The sequence below is a fragment of the Cajanus cajan genome, chromosome 1, assembly GCF_000230855.2.
Source record: "Cajanus cajan strain Asha chromosome 1, NIPB_CcT2T_4, whole genome shotgun sequence".
NCBI classification, from domain to species: Eukaryota; Viridiplantae; Streptophyta; class Magnoliopsida; order Fabales; family Fabaceae; genus Cajanus; species Cajanus cajan.
This window is the reverse complement of record NC_138517.1, coordinates 572,684-598,625: the sequence shown is the minus strand read 5'-3', so window position 1 is coordinate 598,625 and position 25,942 is coordinate 572,684. Positions and strand designations below refer to the sequence as shown.

The 25,942-nt window shown below is 32.4% G+C and overlaps 3 protein-coding genes across 6 annotated transcripts; 1 reads left to right on the top strand and 2 right to left on the bottom strand.

The window, feature by feature from the left end:
- The first annotated feature begins 9,598 nt into the window (after window positions 1-9,598).
- On the top strand, window positions 9,599-15,773 carry LOC109803454 (auxin response factor 19). Of its 4 annotated transcripts, none has more exons than XM_020365038.3 (13): window positions 9,599-9,868; window positions 9,978-10,186; window positions 10,276-10,332; window positions 10,417-10,572; window positions 10,659-10,743; window positions 10,824-10,914; window positions 11,030-11,194; window positions 11,343-11,465; window positions 11,737-11,812; window positions 11,967-12,105; window positions 12,327-14,188; window positions 14,300-14,490; window positions 15,013-15,773. In XM_020365038.3, exons 1-13 carry the CDS (start codon window positions 9,748-9,750, stop codon window positions 15,146-15,148), a joined length of 3,411 nt encoding a protein of 1,136 aa, XP_020220627.2. In that variant the 5' UTR covers window positions 9,599-9,747; the 3' UTR covers window positions 15,149-15,773. The 4 variants fall into 4 exon arrangements, with proteins under 4 accessions (XP_020220627.2, XP_020220626.2, XP_029128123.2 ...); XM_020365037.3 differs by having other exon boundaries at window positions 9,972-10,186; XM_029272290.2 differs by having other exon boundaries at window positions 9,707-9,891.
- A 2,011-nt stretch (window positions 15,774-17,784) lies between these two features.
- Window positions 17,785-19,056, bottom strand: LOC109803140 (FCS-Like Zinc finger 2). The gene is made up of 2 exons (XM_020364591.3): window positions 18,827-19,056; window positions 17,785-17,941 (listed from the first exon to the last, which is right to left on the bottom strand). Exons 1-2 carry the CDS (start codon window positions 19,054-19,056, stop codon window positions 17,785-17,787), a joined length of 387 nt encoding a protein of 128 aa, XP_020220180.2.
- A 1,422-nt stretch (window positions 19,057-20,478) lies between these two features.
- LOC109803311 (kinase with adenine nucleotide alpha hydrolases-like domain-containing protein) lies at window positions 20,479-24,241 on the bottom strand. The gene is made up of 9 exons (XM_083072038.1): window positions 24,016-24,241; window positions 23,767-23,846; window positions 23,491-23,612; window positions 23,151-23,395; window positions 22,983-23,049; window positions 22,612-22,891; window positions 21,922-22,401; window positions 20,984-21,781; window positions 20,479-20,889 (listed from the first exon to the last, which is right to left on the bottom strand). The coding sequence occupies exons 1-9, from the start codon at window positions 24,173-24,175 to the stop codon at window positions 20,809-20,811; spliced, it is 2,313 nt and encodes a 770-aa protein (XP_082928164.1). The 5' UTR covers window positions 24,176-24,241; the 3' UTR covers window positions 20,479-20,808.
- Window positions 24,242-25,942: the final 1,701 nt, after the last annotated feature.

Below are 25,942 nucleotides of genomic sequence, written 5' to 3'. Positions count from 1 at the left end.
TAAAAAAATTTGTAGGAATGTAATAAATTTTTAAAAAAATTAAAAGACTTTTAAAACTTGGATTTTAATAAAAAAATTTGTAATTCAGATTTTAATGGATTTCAATGGGTTTATATTATAAGATTTTAAAGGATTTTATGAATTTCACAGGAAAACATGGATTTGTAATATTATAAAATTTAATAAAAAAATATAATATAAATAATAAAGAAAAGTAAAACTACTACAAATTTTTCTATTTTTTTGGCAAATAATTGTCTATATAAATAATTAACTTTAATATCCTCCTTAACTAACATTTTTTTTACATATCTAAAGTTATATTATCCTTTATGTATTGACATATTCTCTTTCATGCACTTGAGTCTGAACAATATGCTTAAAATTATAGTCTTTATCAACTAGTAACATTGAATTTATCTGAACAACATTCTTTGTTAAGTTAAGTAGTGCTACATACTAATACAAATTCAACTTGTATCTTAAATAAAAATAGAGGCTCTGACTTAAGAATTGTGAAGAACATCTTACGGTTGGCAACAATAAGAAAAATCTTTTATATGAAGAGCATCTTAAGATTAACGATAAGAAGAAAAATCATTGACGTGAAGAGCATCTTAAGATTAATAACAAGAAAAGAAAAAAAAAACTTCGTCTCAAGGTCGATGATAAAAAGAAAAATCATTGTCGCAGAGAGCGTCTTAAGGTCGGTGACAAGAAAAAAAACTTTGAAGTGAAGAGTATTTTAAGGTCAACGATAAGAAAAAATTCTTGACGTCAAAAGTGTCTTAAGGTGGGTGACAAGAAGAAAAAGCTTTGACATGGAGAGGGTTTTAAGGTCAATGACAAGAAGTAAAATATTTGATGTGAAGAGTGTTTTGTCGATAATAAGAAGAAAAATTCTAAACGTGAAGACCATCTGATAGTCTGCGACAAGAAAAAAAAAATCCTTAGCATGAAGAGTGTTTTAAGATTTTTTTTCCTAAAAATATCCTTAATGTTAAAGACGCCTTTTAAAAGTCATAAAACAAAATAAAATACTAGCATGTGAAAAGTGTTTTAAGTATATATGCATTGAGATACCAACCATGTCATAAGATAGTAATCATGTAACCACTCGTAAAGGAATATTAATATTAATATAAAATCATGCAATATCAGCAAATGAATTGATCAACGATCAATTGCTATCAAACACATTAAATAAATTGGTAAAATTCCAATTGTCACTAAACGAGTGTTAGTTGAAATTACGATTGGCTCAACAAAACACATCATTAAATGACTAACGCAATATTTAAACCAGTATCATGGCCTAATAATCAAGTAATAATTGATCAACAATATTTAAATGTATATGATTGAGTAAACAAAAATGCTTTAATAAAATAAAATGTGCAAGTAATTAACAAATGTAAGGGCAAACAACAAGTTGAAACTATTACAAACCAAAAAGACAAGACAACATGGTGTTTGTCCCCGACCATTAAGACTCTTTACGACCACGACATTTGAGTCTAGAGGACTATGTACTGTACCGATCTCCTAATGAATGAGTAGGTCTACTTAAACTCTTTGCACCTTTGGCACTCGAACCTAAAGAGTTGTGTATTGTATCAATCTTCCAACGACCAAGTAGTCCAATCACTGAGACTCTTCACTCCTTTAGTATTTGAGCCAAGAAAGTTGTTTACCATACTGATCTTTTTCCAACCAAGCAAATCAAATAAGTTCTATGATTAATGACTGACCAACTCGTCAAATGTGTCACATGACAAGACTAGTTTCACTTTTGAATCGTTCCCTCACAATTTAACTAGGGACAAGACATTATGATTTATGAAATAGACATGATAATATTCATAAATATCAATATTTATAAATTTATTAATGTTAATAAAAATACAATATGATTTATGAGATTATGACAAGAAATAAAAGATTCATGTTTATAAAATCACCCCCAATTTATATATAAAGACTCCTAAATCTCAGAAGAAAAAAAAAATAAATTTACACTCAATGAATGTTCTAAATTAACCAAAACAACGGTTAGGTCTTCCAATAAGAGTTACCATACCAAACTATATATTATGCATGTCTCATATGCCCTTTCACGATTTTTTTAACTACTTATTTTTATCTTTTTATTATATTTTTGTCTTGAATTAGATACATGTGATAATCATGGATCTTATTTACACATAAAAAATAATAATACAACTACATGCTAATTATTTTTTAATATATGTATATATTGAATATAAATTAATTTAACTACAAATATCATATTGTTACGATGCTATACGAAAATTATAGAAAATTGTCAAACATAAATAGACAATTAGATTAAAAAAAATATATTCACTACACTAAAATTAATTTTTTGTGGCAATTAATTTATTATTTAACGGCCATATAAATGACTATTATTTTTTTTACTAGCATTTAAATAAAGATTGGTGTATCCAGTGTCGTTAATAATATTACCGGCATTTATATAAAATGTTGGTAAAGATCTACTAAATTCTAGTAGTCATTTTAAAGGCTATTAAAAGTTATTTTTTTCAAGTGTCTCATTTACTTTAAATAATTTATTCCTATAATTCCCTTTTCTAAATTCATAACTTATAATTTGTAAGATGAGGGTTGTCTTTTATTTATATATTTTTAATTTTATTTTTTTAATTATCTTATCTCTTAAGAAATGTGAGATTTATAAAGTGAAAGTTGCTCTCTAATTATTTTATAACACTATTAAATTTGGTAATAATGGGTGATTTGATACCAATTTAGAATAGTGAATTAGGAGTCAACCCTATAAAATGAACCTGTAAGGTAATAATTATTACTCACTTATATACTATTTAATTATCTTATCTCTAATCGATGTGGAACTTAAGTTTTTTTCTAATAAATAATTGTCACTAATAATAAATTTTAGTGTAATATAAATACATTTTCAGTGGTTATTATATATTAGCCATTAATATTTTTATATATGACGGTAATTAAATTATTGCCATTAAATAATTGTCGTTAATAATAAATTTTTTTGTAGTGAATCAATGTCATGCTTCAATCAAACATAAATAATAAAAAATTATCAAAAAATAATTATTTTGATTTTAATTAATAAAACGTAAATGAATAAAATATACTATTTTCTTTAGAAGAAAGAGGTTAAATAAATATTAGTGTCATAATTGTGTTTTTGAAGAAAAATATTTTAAAAATAAATGTTTAATGCTTATTAACTTATGTAAAGTTATACAAGATAGAAAGATCTTATAATAAATTATTAAAATATTTAAAGTTATTAAGTAGTACTATTTTATTTTATAAAAATTGATTCATTAAAAATGAGCTATACTCTTAAAAAGAACAAATTATAATTTGTTTAACTTGAATGAATTAGTTAAGAGAAATTTTCAGGGATTAATCTTTTTAATAAAGAGAGGGCGTAGATTTTGGATTAATTTGTGTATAAATTTGAGCATGTGATTGTGAGGTGTGGAGAGGAGTGAGTGACATTGACATAAATGAAAAAAAAAAGGAAAATTATTGGAATTACGCAGACATTTGAAAGTTGAAAGTTGCCGGTCAAAGCATTGGGACCTACAACTCACCTGTCCAGGGAACATGGCCTTTGGAATTGGGACCCTCTCTTCTTTTCGTGTTCCAACACCAACTAACGTCAAATCACTCCATTTTAAATCAATTTAATTTCTTCTACGCTTTTTCCTTCACTTTCACCCCCACCAAACACACCCTTAAACTACATTCACTATCATTAGTTACAAAATATTACTACAACCACACTTGATTGCCATATAGCTTCTCCCTCAACATGGACAATCTCCCTTGGTCCATTGCATGCAGTATCTCGGCCTTCTCTATGTTTATGATGCCAAAAAAGCAGGTTGTACACTACATTACATTGTATCTCAAGAAACTAACACAAACACGTTCGCGACCCCTCCATAGTCATAGACCCATATAGTACATTGGTCCTTCACGCAATCTACCTTTAGAAAGCAATAATCAACAAACAAGGGCATAACTTATTTTAACCCATCAGTAACACACTCATCTTTCCTGCAACAAACAAAACCTACCAAATTCTCCATCACTACCCACGTGGAACCACCGTGCTCATCCTTTCCGACAACACACTCAACCACGTACTTACCAGAGTTTTAGTCGACATATAACTAAATGTTACTCTCTCTTTCTTATAAAACATTTGTAGTCAAATTATATGTACTTATATAGTTATGTTAATTAATTTTATTAAATTTATAAAATAGAATTATGATTTATCAATTTTACTTTTTTTATATGTTATTAAAATTTTATGAGAGATGAAAAAATTATTAATACTAATAAAAATGATAATGATAATTAAAAAATTTAAGAAGTGAGAGAGAAACACATATTTTTATAATTTTTAAAAGGGATATAAAATGAAGGACAAAATTTAAGTATAATTTCTTAGGTGTGATTAGTGTTGTTTTCTGATTAGAGTTAAAATTTTATGTTGATATTATGCTCTTATATTTAACGTAGACCTCATTATAGTTTTACGCATACTATTTTTAGTTAAACTCTAGCTCTAATAAAAAAATATCATCAACTGCACCTAAGAAATTATATCTAAGTTTTGTGTAAAAGTAAAATTAAAATTAAATATTTTATAAAAATTGTAAAATGTCTAATAAAATGGATCATCAATAAGGATGAGTATATGAGTCAAGGTGCACATATCGACCATTATGCCCTAGTCTAGGCAAATATAGGTCCATTTTTTTAAAATTGTTCAACCATATAAAATTTTAGATTTGATTTGTGAAATTTGTGGACTTTGAGAGCTTAATCCATGAAGCTTATGGGTTAACCTGTTTAACAATAATATATTTTATTTTATTTGTTTAAGACATTAAGATTTTGGTCTTTAGATGAATGTATTTGAATTTTTAAACTTTTAAGACATTAAAACTTTGATATTTTGTTAAAATATGTAAATATTGATGTGTTAAGACTTTAATTTTTTTACTTAAAATGTTTAATTTTATTGTAAACGTATATATATATATTTCTTTCTCATGTTTCCCCAACATAAGAAAAGAAAGAAGAAAAGTCCTTCAATTTGATTTTTTTAAAATTTATTTATTTTTTTTGAAATTTTTATATTTATTTATCCATGGACTTAGCTAGTTGGATATGGACCTAAAAATTTTTACTATTTATTTTATGAGCTGAACTTATCTAATTTTTTGAAAATATAAATTTCACAAGTCAGACCTTAAATAAATTGTACTAATCTATATACTCATTCTTAACCATCAATTTCTTATAAACGGTGTCTTATAATAAAGATTAAAGGAATAAATTGTACTAATCTATATACTCATTCTTAACCATCAATTTCTTATAAACAGTGTCTTATAATAAAGATTAAAGGAAGTAATAATTTTTTTCAAAAAATTAAAAAAACTTAATATACACAATATAAGAGTTAATAAACTACATATACATTTGATAATTCTATATTATCTAATAATCATTGGAAAATATTAGAACTATTAAGATTAACATAGTAATAAGAGAATAAAGTAATAAATACAAAAAATTAATTTTAAATTTTAGTGTCATCATTATAAATTTTTTGTCGATAAAAAAAAAGTAAGTACGTTATTTTATGATGTTTAAGTTTTGTTTCTTATTCCACTGTAGGGTCTATAAAAAATGTTTTTTATGCATTAAAATTAATTTGTATCCTTTAATTTTTATAAATTCTTAATTTGATTTTTTAAGTGCATAAATTACTATTAATTTTCAGAGAAACTGAAATGCAACTTTCAGAGACTGTTTAGTATTTTTTTTTATATATATAAACAATGAATTTAATGATTTTTTCGAGTGATCAAAATAAATCTTTATAAAAACAATAATTGAGTACAGTAGTAACTAATACCTGAACTGCTTTTTCAGTGGAGGGCTTAAAAGACGCATAATTTGTGATAATTAAAGACTTAATTATATCACTTTATATATATATATATATATATATATATATATATATATATATATATATAATCGTATTAAGTGCTGTAAGGTTTTCTATAAAAATTAGACAAATAAAGTCAATAGTCAATACTCACCATTTATTTAAAGACTTTTATAGATAAAAATATAAAATGAGTGATGCATTTAGAATGATTAATGATTTCAAGAGATTGATAGAGTGAAATATGGAAATATCTTACATTCGAAAAGTAATAAATTTGAATTCTAGCTATCTTTTTGAAGGAGGGGTATATACAAGTTCTATAAAAATACTCTGAAATTTAAAGATATATATATTATTTTTCATCTTGGACTGAGATATTATTTTTTTTCTAAAAAAAATAAAAAAGGATGAATAATTTTAAAAAGACAATACTATTTAGTGAAAATATAAATTTTCGATCGAGGGAACAAAAATAATTCATGCGTGACATTCACTGAAAAATGATAAACAATTAACCAACATACAATAGCAAAGTCAACAGAGAAATATGATTAAAGTTATAAGTAGTAATGAAGATGACTAAGGACTTTATTCAATCAATGAAGCAAGAGATGCACAATTTTTATATAAACTGTGACTAGAACCACGTTTTCTTTAAAAAAAAATAAAATTAAATCAAAGTCAATAAATTCCATTTGATGCACTAATGTTTGTAAAGATCTAAAGAAATAAATGAAAAATAAAAGTTGAAAGAAATTGATAAAATTAAAAAAGTTAATAGAAATAGAAAAAAAATTATTTGGTATAAAAAAATAAGAATAAAATAAATAAAAGGTTTTAAAATATTTTTTAAATAAAATAATCAATTTAAAACAATTTCACATATAGAAAAGGTGATAATCAATTAAGAGAAGTGACAATTACCAACGTAAAGTATTTGACGTTTCTTGATCATTTGTCACCATGTGTAAATAAAAAGAGGCGAATTCACCACATTTTTTTTCTCCCTAACTTATATAATGTTATCATCGCTTCCTCTTCTCCATCTGTCTCTTTGCTATTCCTATTGGGAAAAATCAAAGTCTCATATCGACTAGAGATTAGATAATTAAATAGTATATAAGTAGAAAACAACCCTCACCTTTTAAGTTAATTTTGTAAGATTGAGTTAGGCTAAATCCACTATACATTTATCCACGTACCAAATCAAATAGTACTAAATATGAGGAGAATGTAGTTAGGAGTTTCAATCACTTAGAACAATAGATGGCTAATATTTGAATTTTGATTTTGATGATTATGATTTTGAAATTAGATGCGATTTATTTCGGTTTGGCTTTAGATTATATTTTGTATCTAATTTAGTTTAGAGGAAGGTTCAAACGACACCGGTGCAACTTTAACTAAGTGTTACACCACTCAATAACTTTATATTAAATGTGAATTTTGAAAATCCAACCGTTGGATTGAAAGTTTATATCTCTTAGATCATATATGTCAAATTTTGTTAAAATTGAACAACAACTTGAAGGTAATCAAAGTGTTCATATTTTAGTATATTTTGAAATGTATATATTAATAAAGAAAATATTTGATTTAATTGATAATATTTTATATAATATAATATTATGTTATAATGATATTATTTATTTATATAAATATAATTTATTTTACATTTCTCATACCCTACAACTTAATTATACATTATTATTTAGTAAAATCTATGGAAAAAAAAATCTCCTCACCTTCCAAATTGACATTAAATAAGAAGAAACGAGTTGTTTTATCCTCGTTTGTTTAAATTATTTTAGTTTCTTAAAAAATAATAATTTAATGTAAAAAGTTAAAATAATAAATAATTTTATATTTTAGAAAAATTAATATATTAAACAATTTTTGTCAGTAATTATTTTTATCAAAATATTTTTTTTACAATTTTTTCTGTCTTTATTTTATTCTTATTTCTATTCATATAGACAACTTATTATATTTATTTAATTTTTTACTTTTATTTTTATTTTCTCTCTCTTGTTTTTAATCTAAAAAGAGAAAAGGCAAATAATAATTCCCTTGTCTGTCTTTGAATAAAAATAAAAGAAAAGAAGTGGACAAATGTACAAAACAAAATTGGAAAATGTCAAATTTAGGTCTGAACATGTTTGTCAGCGCAAGACGTAAACAACATAGAATAAAGCAAAACTAAGAGTCGTCACAATCGCAAATTCGCGCGGGACCCACTCAACAGAGTTCTGCTTGCATAACACTATCGCAAACAAATTCCATCTCATTTTTGAGACGTTACATTATTAATACAAATATTTATTATTTTTAGCAATGACTAATTCATGATAAGATTTTTTTTTCTTAATTATAATTTTTTAATTTTAAAAAATTAAATTTAAGATTTTACTGAAAAATTAAATTGAAGACTTTATTTAAGGAAATAGGAATTAATTCAACTCGGAACAAAAAATTTCTCATTGTTTAATAAATAATGCTGTTTCAACTTTGCATTTCAATTTTTTTCCCATTTAAGTTTTCATCTTCTTCTGTCACAGAATCTATCTAGGTTCACATAATTTTTTTCTTTGTTATACAAATTATTGTAAATATTCTTTTTAATTAGCAATTGGAGTGCCAAAGTGTACGTAGTATCATATTTAATTTTATCATTATCTCTGTCCTCATTTTCTATTTTTTTATGGGTTAGGTTGGATTAATTGAATTTTCAACACTAAAACTTAATATTTAGTTTAAAAAACGAAAAAGTTTATTTGAGGCAAGTTAAATTTTACTTTAGCACTTTAAAAACTCAAATTAAATTATTTGAGTAGGTATCTTTAAGTTCAAAGATATCTATATCCGTCTACACTTCCAAATATAAAAAGATAATTGATGTTAATTTGTCTTTATCCACTCAACTCAATCACACACAAATTTATGTAAAAAAATAACAAATCCTACATTGACAACAAGATTTCAAATTTCATCTATATGAAATTTAAATTAATACACAATTAAAATATTAGAGAACTAAATTCACATAAAATAAAAATAAAAATTAAATGAAAGCTATCAAATTTAAATTTTGAAAATAAAAAAGTACACAAAATTAATTAAACTATTTTTCTCAATCAAATAGTTTTTGTGTATTTAAAAACAGTAGAGTTGAACTTAATTGAAGATGAAAAATAAAATTACACACAAATTATTATTATTTTTTACATTAAAATATGTATTTTTTTCATTTTAAACCAATAAATAATTTATGGATTAGTTAATTATTATTTGAAGACATCAGATATTAGTTTGACACAATTATTATTGTTATGATATGAAGTGGCTTATGAACTTTGATAAGCCCAAGGAAGGGGTTCCTTGAAGATTAGGGAGATAGAATTTGTGTTAGGACTTAGGAACAACACATTGCTACTTATCTACGAATAAACAAAAGAATAAATGAACTGGCTGTGCAGTGGCCATGTGCGCATTTGCGATCAATCCAATAATAGAATGCCACATGAATTTTCCATTAGTCAGGCAATTGCGAGTGTATAAATTTAGAGTTAATCACGTGTAAATATATTTTTTATATTAAGAGTGTATAAATGATTAAAGAAAGTAGTAATAAAGAAAGAAAAAGAAAATGAGAGTGGTGAATATCTCCGGAGGTCAACTGGAAGATAGAGGTGTCTAATCGCGTATTCCATTAGTCAGGCAATTGCGAATGGCAAATGTGTGTTGTGTGGGCATTGCAGGGGAAGTTTGGGGGCAACCATAATCCAACAATCCCTGAGACATACAACAGAATGAAGACGCCAACGCCGGAGCCTGCCGCTTCTAATCCATGCCAAGGTCATCTCTCTCTCTCTTTTGAGGTATTCGATTTGATTAGGTTTAAGGTTTAAGGTTTAAGGTTTAAGGTTTGCTTTCCTAAGAAAGAAGGAGTTTGTTGTAGTTGCAGAGAAGAAGAGCATAAACCCAGAGCTGTGGCAAGCATGCGCGGGTCCTCTGGTCAACCTTCCTCCCTCAGGCACGCACGTCATCTACTTCCCGCAGGGCCACACCGAGCAAGTCGCAGCGTCTCTCAAGAAAGACGTGGACGCTCAAATCCCCAACTATCCCAATCTCCCCTCCAAGCTGCTATGCCTCCTTCACGGTCTCACTTTGCATGTAACTTGCCATCACCATCACTCTTTCCCTTCTTCTTTCTTCAACAATCTCAACACTCTCTTTCTAATTTCTCCCTTTTCTCTCCCCAGGCTGATCCCGAAACCGATCAAGTATACGCGCAGATGACTCTTCAACCTGTGCCTTCCGTGAGCATCACTAATTCACAACCTCTCCTACTCTTACTTACGTTTCTAAATGCATCGTTTCCACCAACTCCCCCCTCATTGCAGGTTGACAAGGACGCTCTTTTGAGATCAGATCTCGCTCTCAAGTCCACCAAGCCCCAACCCGACTTCTTCTGCAAGCAACTCACCGCCAGCGACACCAGCACTCACGGCGGCTTCTCCGTCCCCCGTCGCGCCGCCGAGAAGATTTTCCCTCCTCTCGTGAGTCTTTTCCCCCTTTCCCAATTCCCAATTCCCACCACTCCGTTGCACCTTCTTACCTCTTTTATCTCTTCTCTTCTCTGCAGGATTATTCTATGCAACCTCCTGCTCAAGAACTCGTCGCTAGGGATTTGCACGACACCGTTTGGACATTCCGCCACATATACCGTGGTATGTTTCAACATTTTATTTAATTTCTGTATCCCGTTTCTTAATTAGAAAAATAAAATCTCATGATTCTCGCTTTCTAGGACAACCAAAGCGTCACTTGCTGACCACTGGATGGAGTCTCTTTGTCAGTGGAAAGAGGCTTTTTGCTGGAGACTCTGTTTTATTTATTAGGTCAGAATCAGACTACTAAATTCACGCCTTCCACTACTTTTACAAGCTTTTATGTATACAATAACCTTTTCAGCAAGCAACTTGTTTCGTGATTTTTAATGTTTCTGTCTCGCAGAGATGAAAAGCAGCAGCTTCTTTTGGGTATCAGACGAGCTAACAGGCAACCCGCCAACATATCATCGTCGGTGCTATCAAGTGATAGTATGCACATTGGAGTTCTTGCTGCAGCGGCTCATGCAGCTGCAAACAATAGCCCCTTCACCGTCTTTTATAATCCTAGGTCCGCTATTTTTTTCACATCCTTTCTTTTTTATTTCAGACTGTTGATATTAATTTGCTCTGTTGGATTGCCAAGGCATATATATGGGGCAGCTTTTTTGTCAAATATATTGTTAAGTTTTGAACTTGTGTCTTTCTTTTGCTTGCAGGTCTAGTCCATCGGAATTTGTTATTCCTTTAGCCAAGTACTACAAGTCTGTGTACAGCCACCAGCCGTCACTTGGCATGCGATTCCGAATGATGTTTGAAACTGAGGACTCCGGAACAAGAAGGTGCCTCACTTTTAATTCCCATGTATTGGATATATGTTTTGTAAAAAAATTGGACGACTAAGTTGAAACCAATGCCTTCACCGAGTAAACATGGGTGGTTGAATGCCATTATTGGAAGATGTAATTAGTTTTCTTGTAGTTTAGTTGGTTCTTGAATCATTGTTTATTTCTCAATCCAGATTAATTAGAATCGATATTTTATGCAGCATTAAATTAATCTTGAAAATGGTTGACGATAGAAATTAAATTAATCTGTTCAATTGTATTGCAGGTATATGGGTACAATTACAGGTATCAGTGACCTGGATCCTGTGCGATGGAAAAACTCTCAATGGCGTAGTTTGCAGGTACCATTGGTAACATCCTTTTAGCATTTTCTGAATGTAATTTCCCCCTATCTGTAAGTAGTTGAGTCCAGGAGATTATGTTTTCAGAATTTATGTCTTTGTCTTCTTTAATCTGCATAAGCAGTAGTTGTTAAGTTATAGATACCATTTCCAGGTTGGCTGGGATGAGTCAACTGCTGGAGAGAAGCGTAGCAGGGTCTCAATCTGGGAAATCGAACCAGTGACTGCTCCATTTTTCATCTGTCCACCTCCATTCTTTAGATCCAAGAGGCCAAGACAGCCTGGAATGCCTGGTATATAATTCTACTACATGCATTTTAGATGCAAAAAATGAATATATTGTTTTTTTTCTAAACCACCACCTCTTCTAGATTCTTTTATTCTTGAGTTTCTTAGTTGTTTGCTGGTGGACCTTTCATTTTATCAAATTTCCGTAAGGAGGAAAATTTGAATTTGGTTTGATGATTGGAAATCTGATGTTATCTTTGGCTCATTTTTTATTTACTTTTCGCAGATGATGAATTATCTGATTTTGATAATATTTTCAAGCGGACAATTCCTTGGATTGGGGATGATATGTGCATGAAGGATTCCCAAGGTCTCCCTGGCCTGAGCTTAGCTCAATGGATGAACATGCAGCACAATCCTGCAATGGCCAGCTCGTTGCAGCCAAATTATGTACCTTCCTTAACGGGATCTATTTTGCAAAATATCCCTGGAGCTGATATTTCTCGTCAACTGGGATTTTCTGCTCCTCAGATTTCTCAGTCAAACAATGTAGCCTTCAATACTCAGAGGCTACTTCAGACTGCTCAACAACTGGATCACCTTCAGAAGCTACCATCTACTTCCAGCGCGTTGGGAACAGTCATGCCGCCGCAGCAACAGTTGGGTGATATCACTCAACAACCGAGGCAGAAGTCGGCAAATCAAACTATCCCCCAGAGTCAAGTTCAGGCCCAACTCTTGCATCCCCAGAACATTGTACAAAGCAACAATATTCTTCAACAGCCGCAACCATCCATTCAAAACCATCAACTCCATAGAAGCCTCTCTCAGAACCCATCACAGCAGCAGCAACAGACAATTATAGGTCAGAATCAACAACAAAATTTGATCCAGTCCCCTGTACCTGATCATGTTCAACAATTACAAATGTCCGACAATCAGATTCAGCTGCAGTTGTTACAGAAGCTTCAACAACAAAAGCAAACACTCTTGGCACAGCAAACTGCACTGCAGCAGCCTGCTCAATTTAGTCAAATCCAGGATCAGCAGAGACAGATTTTAGATAAAACACATAACTTGTCTAGAGCACTAGCACCTGGTCAAGTACTGGAAATCCCTACTATACTTCAGAATTCACTCCCTGAGGCTAATTCTATCTCAAATCAGATGACCAAGGCTAATTGTCAGAACAATATTCAATACTCTCAGCAGCCCAAGCTTCAACAGCAGCAGCCTGGCTTGCTTTCTGAAATGTCTGGCCACGTGGCTCTTCTCCCTACCCCTACAACTAACCAACTTTCTACTGCTGGCAGTAGTATACTGACTGGAGCAGCTGGTGCAGGTCAATCTGTAATTACTGATGATGTTCCATCTTGCTCCACCTCACCTTCTACAAATAACTGTGCCACTGCACTTCAACCATTGATAAATTCCCGATTCCAGAGAAGCACAATAGTAGGGGATGACATGGCTCAGTCCACTGCCACACTCTTGAGTTCTAGTGCCTTAGAGACTATTTCATCAAATGCAAACCTGTTGAAAGATTTACAGCCCAAGTCAGAAGTTAAGCCTTCGCTGAATATTTCTAAAATCCAGAATCAAGGGCATTTTGGTCCTCAGACATACTTGAATGTTAGTGCTGCCCATACAGATTGTTTGGATACATCATCTTCTACGACATCAGTTTGCCTTTCTCAGAGTGATGCTCATATGCATCAGAATAACAACCCATTATCTTACAATCCGCAGACAATGTTGTTTAGAGACAATAGTCAAGATGGGGAAGTTCAGGCTGATCCTAGGAGCAATATTCCATATGCCAATAACATTGATAGCCAAATGGGAATGCCACTGAATCCAGACTCCCTTTTAACCAAAAGCACATTGGGGTTGGGGAAAGATTTGTCTAATAATTTCTCTTCAGAAGACATGCTTGGTAATTATGAAAATAACAGAGATACTCAGCAGGAACTTTCGTCTTCAATGGTTTCACAGACATTTGGAGTCCCTGATATGACCTTCAATTCAATTGATTCCACAATAGACCATAGTAACTTCTTGAATAGAGGTGCTTGGGCTCCACCACCAGCACCGCCACCACCACCTCTGCCACCAGCACAGTTTCAGCGGATGAGGACATATACCAAGGTTTATTGATGTTATTGTTATCAGAGTAATAAATGTGTCTTGAATGTTGATAGTAGATGTTGATAGTTCCAGACTCCCTTTTTTTTTTTTTTATTCTTTTGGCTTTTTTAGGTATATAAACGTGGAGCTGTGGGAAGGTCCATAGACATAGCACGGTATTCAGGTTATGAGGAGCTTAAACAGGATTTAGCTCGTAGGTTTGGCATAGAGGGACAGCTGGAGGATCGGCAAAGGATAGGCTGGAAACTTGTCTATGTAGATCATGAGAATGATGTTCTACTAGTGGGAGATGACCCTTGGGAGTAAGTCTGACCGTTCCCTTTTCTCATCATTGGCTGTCTTTTTGGCATTTGTATATTTCTTCCTGGCAAGACATATATGCTCCGTAGTTCAATAGGCATTTTGTTGACATTGGTAGCCTACCGACTAGAAAGTTTTCCTCCAGAGTTGATACATTCTCCATCGGACAAAATAACCAATAATGTCCCATTGTTCAAGTTGGTAGGCTTGAAGTGTCCCACGTCCCATTCCATGTGTCAACTTGTGCTATCAATTTCATCGTGAGTGCCTAGCAATTTGCGAATATTACGTCTCTGGTTCCTGTATTTTTTGAGGCATTAAAATGATGGGAAGTAAGACGAAAGTTAAATTATTCAAGAGTTACTGCATCCTGAATTATTAGTAGTTATTCCTGAATGCCAATAAATTTATGAACAAATATAGATTGGTTGGGATTTATGTTTAAATTTAGACAAATTCCTAAAACCCTAAAATTTTCTGATTGATTGATTTGATATCTTAATTGTTTTTTATGGGTATTTTAGGGAGTTTGTGAACTGTGTCCGCTGTATAAAAATACTCTCTCCTCAAGAAGTGCAACAGATGAGCTTGGATGGAGATTTTGCCAATGGTGGCCTTCCAAATCAAGCCTGTAGCAGCTCTGACGGTGGGAATACTTGAGTGGAACTCAGCAATGCGCTAACTATTCTTCCTTATTGGTAACTTAGGTTATTTATGTGAGATACATTATTGTCCTAATTCCCAAAGGCGGTTATTATGCCGCTGGGGGACGTTTGTGTCCTGCATCAGGACTTGAAAGCGATCTTTTGCAGTTCGAAAGGAGAAATTTTTGCTCTGTTCTGAACATGCAAATGTGAAGAGCCAAACGAAGGTGGAGAAACGAACTGCTGATAGTTCTACAATTTCAATCGAATGTTTGGAGCACATGGACAAAACTAGAGGTGTTTCAAGCCATAAATATGTTGTAATATTGAAGAAGAAAAAAAAATTCTTGGCATGGTCAGAAATATTTAATTCTGTTTTGTAGAAAGAAAGGTTTAATATAACGCGATAATTTTGAATGTATAAAGTTGTAGGTTTATTCTCCCTTTTAGAGGAATTGCTTTGTAAACGCTAGGCAGCTAGATTTTGCGGAAGCTTTCACGATCTTCCATCCTTCGAGGCACCTTAGTACTAGCCAAGAGGACTGCGAAGTAGAGAAACTTCAAATGTTGTAAGGTATACTGTTGCATTGCTTGCTTGATGCGTTAGTATGAAAAATGGTGCAGACTTATTTGACTGAAAAGGAGTTAAATGAATTACAACTGATTGCGCTTTGCTTTTAGCTTATAAAATAGTATGAAGGGACGTATTTTGATGGGCTTCTGCGTTGTGGTTATTTGAAAATCGTAGCATGTGTTTGCTTTAACGTTTGAAACTTCACGTTAAACGTGATTTTTCACGTTTCAAACGTAATAGTAAACACGCACGTAGTTTGTGCTCGACACATAAAAAAGGAAACGTAGGGGCAGATTGTGCAAGAGAAGTGTAGCGTGGAAATAGAATAATGTCACTTAAAATGCGTATATTGAATTTGTTTTCGGGGAGCTGCGAAATTTCCCATTTGCAAATTGCAGTGCTGCTTTGGTTTTTAGGGCAGCCTCAATGGACAAAATGCTACACTTGCGGGTGGGGCTCTCGGTGCAACCTATGAAGGTGACAGAATCTGGCTCATTCATGAATTGGGTGAACCATTGACAATGTTGCACTTGGCTATTAACGAAGCTTTTGTTTTGGATCCCCTTTCAATAGCTCGCGTGGCATGACATCAATTATTGTAACATAACAGGGCACTGAAGTTGTCACGAGGGTGTCTAATGATATTGGTTTCCCTTATTCAGTTACTCTTCTCTATTTCGTCTTTATTTGAAGAAAATTTCAGCTTTTTGGCACATTCCATACGTGCTTGCACTTATGCGCCTTCTTATGACAAGGCACATTTGGTACTACAACTGTCAGCTACTCAGCCCTTAATGAGTCAGGAATCAGGTCTAATGTCTTCAGTGCCACGATAGTCTTTTTCACTCGGCGACTTTAAAATTGTTATACCCTGAATCATTATCTGTGGAAGAGTACTACAAAAGAGTATGGAATGAAACAAATTTCCAGAGTTTAGTTATCTGGGGCCTATCTTCCATAAAGTAATGAAGGAACACGTAACCAAGTTGCTTTGGACAACATTTATGGTTGGTTTGTATATGTTACCAACCAGCGTATTTCGCATCCTTATAAGATTGTTAAGAAAAAACTTAATTTAATCTTATAAAACTAGCATATTAGATGATAATTATCTCATATTTATATATGCTACTTATCTTTAAATAATGTGAGATTTGTAATATTAGATAGTATTATTCAATTTCCTACATAAAATGTAAATATCTCTTGATCCTTGAAAATGGCAAACTAGCGATTTGGCGAACAAAATTAGATTAATAATGAACAAATTATGATTCCATACTCCAAAAAGTTCTATAATTTAGAATTGGCTTCATTTAAGAATAAAGTATGTATCATGCCATTTTTGCTTCAATTTTTTTTCTTCTTTTCCAATCGTGTTGAAGCACCTTGCTGCTTTCTTTTCTAGTTATATTTACAGTGCGTAGAAGAAAACAATGCGTTGGAGTTTGGCAAATTGGAGAATTTGGTAATTAATTCCGTCAAGAACAGCTCTTACAAAAGATAAGCTGATAGGTGAAAAAGAGTTTTTCTAATGTTTATGACTAGAGAGAAATTCTCAAAGTGTCATGAATTTATAACTACTGTATACGCTATAAAATTCCATAAGTTTATAGGGACTGGTTAAACTAAATACAGCAAGCTTATAATCTGCTTACTTAAATTTAATTTGTATTTAGAAGAACGGATTTCCTAATTGTTCGGTAGAGGATACTCTGATACTTTGTCAAGAAACCCCCAAGGATATTCCACTTGTTGCTTTTTCAAAATTAATTATTTGTTGTTGTTATATACATTTGACAATCGATTGTCAACAATAATAATGATTAAATACTCAATTCTCCTTGCCATGTTGCATTTCTTCCCTGTTTTGGAGAGAAATAATTGTTTCCTTGTTTTTATTTCTTATCTATTTGTCCTATTTTCTAACAATCTCTCCTTCACCAAACGAATACATGGATCGCAAGATAACAACAGAAGAAATTTAGAAACAAGGCATGGGGTTTCCCATCTTTATTGAGATTGATGGCGCTTCAATTAATAGTATGTAATAAAATGAAAGTGTGATATTATTTTGTTCATGCTGCAAGAATAGGATGAGGAGATGTGAGTCTGACGGCATTGTGCACAAGTGGTTTCATGACACGAGACCTGCTCCTGTACTTGTGTTGGTGATCACCATCGTTTCTAATGTGAGTCTCACGGCATTGTGCACTACAAAACGCTTTCTCGCCTCTGCATAATTGACATGGACCATACATAAAGTAATTGAAATGAACAGGGAAGATGCACATGCAGATGGGTAATATTCCTTTGTCAGATCGGAACAGAACCACATGCGATGCAAGGGGGGACCATACTATCTCACCCTTGGCCTTGGATTGGATCACACGCAACCCAACTGTTTATACCTTTAACTGCTACCAACAACTTAGGACAACTCAATGCCTATCACCCAACATCAATAAGGATTTCTCTTTTCATCTTTTTTTCCACAAGGTGGTTGGTAAGACTTATTAATTAGAATTAATCACGAGTAGACGTAATCTTATTCAACTCATTTGTTGAAAATAACTATTAATTTTATCCAGCTAAACTACTGTTAGAATCAAAAGTGTAATAGAAGAAAAGGGTTGGTACAGATATCATTGTTGATATCACACGGAAAGTGTGCTTCTCTAAAAGTAATTGCAAATGTGAACATCAACAGGGGCAAAAGAACTAGTCACAATGGATGAAAAACTTGGAATAAATATCATAAGTATATGATTAACTTTTGCAGATATATTCCCAAACGAAAAGAATATGGCAACAAGAAGTTAATTTTGGAGATCTAGACAAATTGGTTAAAGACTAAACTTTTTCCTGCAGCTTCCAACATGCAAGGGCCAAGGCTAAATTCACCTCTATCATAATTCTACACACATCACTAATTCTTGCTTTTACACTAATAACTCCAACCGAATAAGGTTCCGTGATTTCATTCAAATAACGATTATAAAATTTTATACAAAAGTGAGACATGACATAAGTTAGCAAGAAAAGAATATATATAGTTGATGGATGAGAAAAAGAAATTAAATATGTATATATATAGTGATGTATGTGTTAGGAGCTGACCTGTAAATGAAGATGTCTACCCCATGAAGATGTTTGTCGCAAAGATTGCAGGAAGTGAGAAAATGAGGAGTGAGAGGGGAAGCATAGAAAATGCCACGAAAGTTAGCAGCAGGTTTAGCTGAGGAGACAACATTGGTCTTGCTCATGCTCATGGCTGCTACTATTCCAAGCCCAACGACACCTCTCTCCAAAATCATCCTATTCCTTGAATTAGAGTTATAATTCTCCATCCTCAATAACATTGAAATGTAAGTATTGGATGTGTTCTTGCCCAGCTAGTCTCTCACAAAGAAATTAAGAATGTGTGGAAGGAGCATTTGCATTTGGATTTCCAGAGAAGAGGGAATATCTCTTCATAAAAATCTAACTCATGCACACCATTGCCACAATTTTGGAATTCGGATATATATATATTATATATATATATATATATAATAACGATGTTATTGTTCTATAGACTAAAAGGCTCATCATATACTTTTATACTATAATCAGCTTTATATAATAAAATATATAATTTTCATATTTTTCTTTTAATTAAATTATAATTAACATTTATTGTGTAATAAAACTGTTGTGGGAGAGCATTATTCAAAATTGAATGTATGATGATGATACTTGCCCTTGTCACATCTCTACATATTTCAAAAAATATCAAACCTACTGACTGAAACCTGTTAATATATGAATCGATTAAGACAGACGATATTTCTGAAATATTTGTGTTTTCTACGCCATTATCTATCTTTCTATAAACAGGCAAAAACAAAACAATATTTGTGTATAAATAATTTAATTTGAAGTTAGTGATCAGTGAATAATATTATTCATTTTTTTTTATAATTTTATACACTAACGAATCAAATTTAACTCGTTTATATATCGGTTGTTAAACTCTTTTACGAAACTATCAAAACTAAATTAGCTATTGAAATTAGAAGCTAACTACTGATCGCTATTTGCGACTGAATTTGCCATTGATAAATCCATCATATATGAATAACGATTTTTTTCTTAATTACTTAAATATATATAGGTTGTTAAACGTTTAAGAGGACAGTTAATCGAGTTGACTATTTAGCAGTCATCAATATAAATTGATTCCAAATAAATTTAACAACTGATATTTGTGATATATATAAATGATTCTATCATCAAACATTTTTTAATTTTTATCTCTATTACTGAATCAACTGCTGGTCAATTATTTGCGACGAAACAATTTTGGTCACAAAAAGACATGTTTCAAAGGAAGAAATAAGCAAATGACGTTCATATTCTCTTGTCTAATTAATTACCTTGGTTATCTACAAACTCAAACCCTCAAGCTCTCACCTCTTCCTTCATGATCTATTTACTCGGAAATTAATAAAAACCAGACAAAAACATCACTCTAACTAGTTTACTTTAAACCTTGCATCATCCTTCATGATTATTTAATGAAAACTTGAAATGATTTTGAAAATAGAAATCAAATACAATCTTAATATATGCATGGAACTCATAGTTTCAAGAAGTTATTTATATAATTAGTTTTTAAATTTGCATTACTCTCTGCACAAGTCTACTGCATCACACACGTATCCGGAGTCTAATGCATCTGAAAGTATTAAAGTACTAGTGCGTTTGCATGTAAGTCAAGAAATCAACAATTGAGAGAGAGTTGTAGTATCTTGTTATTTCCTTCAGTCAAAACATATGACCATCCGAATACAAGGTTATGTGCCAGAGCTCTTGTGTTGGTTCTGCACATCAAGTTGTGAGCTAAGCCTTGAATGACAAAATTCATCGCAGTAGGTATCCCTATGGACGTTGTGAAATACAATGTTCAAGGATTAGAGTTCTTGATTTCTTTAAAGATGTGCATGATACTCTTTACTTAGATTAGGCCTTCTGATGTTATCACATTGTTGAGTTTTCTGCCCCCGCCTCATATTCACTCCCAGAAAGGTAAAAGATGGATCAATATATTACTCCACACTTTACATTCTCCCCAGTGATGATGTGCTTGAGCGGCTTTCATATCCCGACAAGCCAGACAGTGAGTTAGATTCACTCGTGTCCTACAACACACATTCATTTGATGGGGTTAATATGATAAAAGAATAATATATGATCATTTTCCAAGTTTAGTTGAAAAGAAAAGAAGTGACTCACTTGAGTTGAGGAAGAAAAAGTGGAATTTATGGAAGAGTTACTGTTTCTGGAAGCATATGCATTACCAGCTCCACAGCTTCCAAGTCCAAACATCATCATAGGCGACATGCTTTGTTCTGCAAACGCCCTAAGCTTATTGAGTTCAGGTAATACAACTTTTCCAAGATCAGGCCTATCTTTTTTCCTCATTTCAGCACACTGCAGCGAAAGCTTGGCGAAATGCAAGGCGTGTTCAATTGGCCAGTCCTGAACAGCAGGGTCAAGCATCTCAGAAAAAGTTCCTTTCTCAATGGCCCTTCCAACATGATGAGTCAAACCCATAGGAGGCTTGGCAGTGATGATTTGAAGAAGCATGATCCCTAGGGAGTAAATATCAGATTTGATTCCAAGCATGCCAGTTTGCTGATACTCGGGGTCAATGTAGCAGAATGTTCCAGCAGTGGAAGTCATGCGATACTGTGTGACAGTGTCAGCAACTGAAGGAGGAACCAGCCTGGCCAACCCCACGTCGCTGATCTTGCTCACGTAGTTTCTGTCGAGGAGAATGTTGCCGGGTTTCAAGTCACGGTGGACAAGTGGCTCTGGCTTTGTCTGGTGAAGGAAGAGAAGGCCTGTGGCTATCTCTGCTGCAATTTGGAACCTTAGCTGCCATGGAAGAGGTGGACGTGACCCACTCCTGAACAAGCAATCATCCAAGCTTCCATTCGCCATGTATTCGTACACTAGGCAACCATATTCTGGACACGCTCCCAGCAGCAGAACCATGTTTGGATGCCTTATGCAACTCAGCACTTCAACCTGCATAAATCAAACTCATATTCATTATGCAAACTTACTACATGGTTCAGTTCAGGAGTCAGCTCATCAATCTTCATTTGACACGTAATGATCAAGAATAATATAAAAATTAGTGTGTTAGAGTGTTGAAGAAATCTTACTTCCTGCTGAAACTGCTCGCGTCCTTGAGCTGCATCAGGCTTCAAAACCTTGATTGCAACCTGGGTGCAATCTAATTCACATCTGTAAACTGGACCATAGCCTCCTTCGCCGATCTTGAGGTTGTCCGAAAACATGTTTGTTGCCTCTTCAATTTCCTCAATGCTGTATCTTCTGTACATGCCAGAGGCAAAGCTATCACCCGGCTTCTTCCTCTCGGCGCTTATTTTCTTTTGTGCTTCCAACGCCGCAATATTTCCGAGTGCTTCTGATCTAATCTTTTCCTGCTCCTCCTCCATGGCTGATACTTCATCCGTTGTTCGCGACTCATCAGATAATTTCTTCTCTTCTTCCGCTTTCCAACGTTGAAGCTCCATTGCCTTCTGCTTTGCCGTCTTAGCTTCCTTGCAAGCTGAGCTGTACATTTCCATTGTCTGCTTCAGTTCTAGCTTCAGCCTCCTCATCTCCCATTCCACATCATCCTATAAATCAAAAATGTTGTTGGTGTTCTTCTTTAATTAGAATTTGAGTTTCATCATTGTAATATATATCATAAAGAATCTCATTAGATATTAATGTGTATTATGGTGATAAAACTTCAATTCTGATAATAGTATTATAAGCATGTTATTGTATCCTTATAAATTTCCTTACACATTGATACATGCGTGCATGCAATGTTGATTACGTACCGAGCAATCGGATGACCTTGATTGCGAGGAGAAGGAGAAGTCATCCATGTTATTGACTCCTCGTGAGGAGAGGGATGAAACGATGCTTCGGGCTTCGTAATCTGAGCCGATAGAAAACCTACCCGGGGCAATACTTCCACTCGCACTCGCACTATCCAGATCATCGTACAATGTTGGGAACATTCGATCAATGCTTGGCCTTCCGCTGCTCACGAATGATATATCAGAATCCGGAAGTTTAGAAGACTCGTATGTTCTTCCAAACCTTGTGAATGGTGATCTGCGTAACCATATAGCATAGACAAATGTTATTTATACAACTAAGAGACATGAAATATGGAAATCAAAATAAAATGTTATTTGTAAGTTACATGATATCATCATCATCCAACTTCATGTGGCGTGTCCCGGTACTCGCAAAGGCCCTCTCTGATGAAGCTATGATACATATATAGTAATGGAAATGAATTAGAATGAGATCGAATGGCATGAACATGATCATATATTAAAGAGATAAATTAATTGACATGCATGCATACGTCGTGGAGGGTAATTATTGCGGGTTGGTTGAGCGTCAATTAATCTTTCAGGGAATGGTTGTGGTTGTGGTTGTGGTTGTTGTTGTGGGGGTGGTGGGTTACGCGGTGGTGGTGAGGGTTTAAGAGCCAATGGAGCAGTAGCAGATCTCACACTTGAGATTTTTCCTTTGGAGATTATATAAACTGTGCAGAATGGTGGTGCGCCTTTGGACACATTGCTAGGAACATCCGTTGTCCTAAATCTTCTGTCATAGTCAGAAACCATTCTATCGTCAACAAGATATGCATTGTTAAGCATATTATATCTTATCATAATACTTTGGAAAAAAAGGTGGTTTACCTAACAAGGCCACCCCTTGATGGCGCCCCAAGTACAAGAAGCTCGATGGAATTCGTGGAAATGCTTTCTACTAATGCCTTAGATATATCCATGTCGTCCAACAACACTTCTCTGCATTGTATCTGTTCCAAATAAACACAAACACTTTTAGATTTAGATAGGATCCTGTTTCATGACTGCATTTTGTATGATTTTGAAGATATTAAAGGTTTCCTTTATTTAATTATTACTAAACCCTTAATTATATTGTTGAAAGGAAATGCGTTAGAAACTAACATTTTTTCTGTTGCAGAAGACTCGAAATGAATCAAAAAGTTCCTTGGTTTCGCTGTCGCCCACAGTTTCGCTTGAATCCGCTGCAATTATAGCCATTATCGAGTCAGGAATATGGGAAGTTGAGAAAATGATATTCAAGGCAAGAATATGCTAAATTAATTATAAGCCCTAGAACTATTCAATATTTGAATGGCGTGCATAAAAGTGAAATATGCATGCATATATTGGAAATAGATAGAGATTAATTACATGCTCTTTGTCTAACATGGATTAGTAAAAGACATTGATCCTTTGGAAGAAGATTGTCCACTGCCCACTTGGCAGCATGTTGGCTTGTCTTGTTATTCTCAATGGCCACAGCCACCACACGTCCTGCACCCAACTTCTTCTCTGAATTCAGCCTCGACATCCTTAATTTTTGGATGTTTTGTCGTGGCTTGAATCCAGATACAAATGTTACAGTACTGTGTTTATTAAATAAATATAACAATAACATGTCATGTCATGCATTTTTAGCAGTTTGTTGAAACTGTAAATGCTGTTGCAGATTAGTTTGCACTTTGTTGTAGCGTTCCAAAATTAGTGATTTTCCAGCCTGGCAATAGATCTAGTAGCTAGTAACTCATTTTGGGAATATACAATTTGGCTTGGGTGTCTTCTCTCATAGCTGACCAAAACCAAATTCTTTATGCTAGTTATTGAGGGGTATATAGTTATGATCGTCGATTTCCCCCTATAGACAAAAATACTATATGATTAAGTTAGTAAATAGTTATTGTTATTTTTTATTAAATCTGTTCACATTTAGTGATTAACAATTATATACTATAAAATAAGTCATATATATATATATATATATATATATATATATATATAAATATAAATATAATAACTTTAAGAATTCCGAATTACTTCTCTTGGGAAGTTGTTTGAGAGGCTAATGGCTATAAATAAAGTTACATGTTAAAATCATCATGTTAATAAGGAGATTTTGAATGGTTATATATTATAACCTTTAATTAGTTGACTGATTATTTGCTTTTAGTGAGTGGTTAACTATGATAAATGTAACTTTATATGATATTAATTTTAAAAATATGATTGCTTTTGATATAAATATTTATAACTTTTTTGTAAGTGGTTTTTGAATTAGTATCCTTTTATTATTTCTTTTCCTTGAAATGGTTAAACTATGACAGAATATATACGCACTCATATTTTGAAGTTTTGTCTAATTAACTTACCACAACTAAAAATAAGTTAAACAACTCTATAGAAAATAATTTGTGTGATTAATTACTATATACTTCAAATTAATATAATTTTTTAATTAAAATAATCATCAATCTTACACTTAAGTGTTTAATCCTAGTTTTACTTGGAGTAAGTTAGGTGACTACTCCTCTATCTATCTTAAGACTACTATATAAATTCTCCATAATTATATAGTGGTTATCAATCTATCAAGTTTAAAGCAACTCTAATGAGAGTTGCTTGTCTCATGAAGCAACTCAAGTTCCGATTTATTGTCATTGAAGGACTCTGATGTGGCAACATGAGTTGCTTAAAGAAGAGAGGGAGTTGCTTCCTTAAGTAAATCGTTTCTTACCAGATTTCAAGCAGATCTTATTGAACATATTTGAGAACGTTCTAGAAATAATAATGATAAAAATTAATTTCGTATAATGTTTATGTATTTACTATTGCTTTATTTTATTTTTAATATCTATTTTATTTTTAATATCTACTTATTGTGTATTTTTTCTCGTAATTTATTTTCTTTCATTTTAGTACAATTATCCTTTTTAATAAAAAATTTAAATTTGGTTCATAAATGATTAGAAAAGAAATTCTAAAAGTTAAATTTCTTAAAGTTTCTTACCATTTAAATAAATTTGTATTTGAGTTGCTTAATGCTGACATGACATACTAGAGACCACTTTTTTTATTTTTCAATGCATGAAGCAACTCAAATGAGTTGCTTCCATTAGAGATGCCTTAGATATTATTTTGATTGAATAATATTTTTAGCAACTAAAACACAAAAAAATAATTAAGGAATATTTTATATAAAATAATAATTAAAAGTATTGATAGAAGATTAAACAAATTAAATACTGTAATTAATATTTTAAGTTAAGATTTTATATTATAATATTAGATATTTTTTTATAGT

What these genes read in the sequence shown, in the direction of transcription:
- LOC109803454 (XM_020365037.3), top strand. Translation starts at nt 9,748, where the DNA reads ATGTGTGTTGTGTGGGCATTGCAGGGGAAGTTTGGGGGCAACCATAAT. An exon ending in ACCGTCTTTTATAATCCTAG is followed by an intron (nt 11,195 to 11,342) that starts GTCCGCTATTTT and finishes TTTTGCTTGCAG; the next exon opens with GTCTAGTCCATCGGAATTTG. An exon ending in CTCAATGGCGTAGTTTGCAG is followed by an intron (nt 11,813 to 11,966) that starts GTACCATTGGTA and finishes TACCATTTCCAG; the next exon opens with GTTGGCTGGGATGAGTCAAC.
- LOC109803140 (XM_020364591.3), bottom strand. Translation starts at nt 19,056, where the DNA reads ATGGAGAATTATAACTCTAATTCAAGGAATAGGATGATTTTGGAGAGA. An exon ending in GTAGACATCTTCATTTACAG is followed by an intron (nt 17,942 to 18,826) that starts GTCAGCTCCTAA and finishes TCAATTATGCAG; the next exon opens with AGGCGAGAAAGCGTTTTGTA.
- LOC109803311 (XM_083072038.1), bottom strand. Translation starts at nt 24,175, where the DNA reads ATGTCGAGGCTGAATTCAGAGAAGAAGTTGGGTGCAGGACGTGTGGTG. An exon ending in TCAAGGGGTGGCCTTGTTAG is followed by an intron (nt 23,396 to 23,490) that starts GTAAACCACCTT and finishes TGACTATGACAG; the next exon opens with AAGATTTAGGACAACGGATG. An exon ending in GCGAGCAGTTTCAGCAGGAA is followed by an intron (nt 21,782 to 21,921) that starts GTAAGATTTCTT and finishes TGATTTATGCAG; the next exon opens with GTTGAAGTGCTGAGTTGCAT.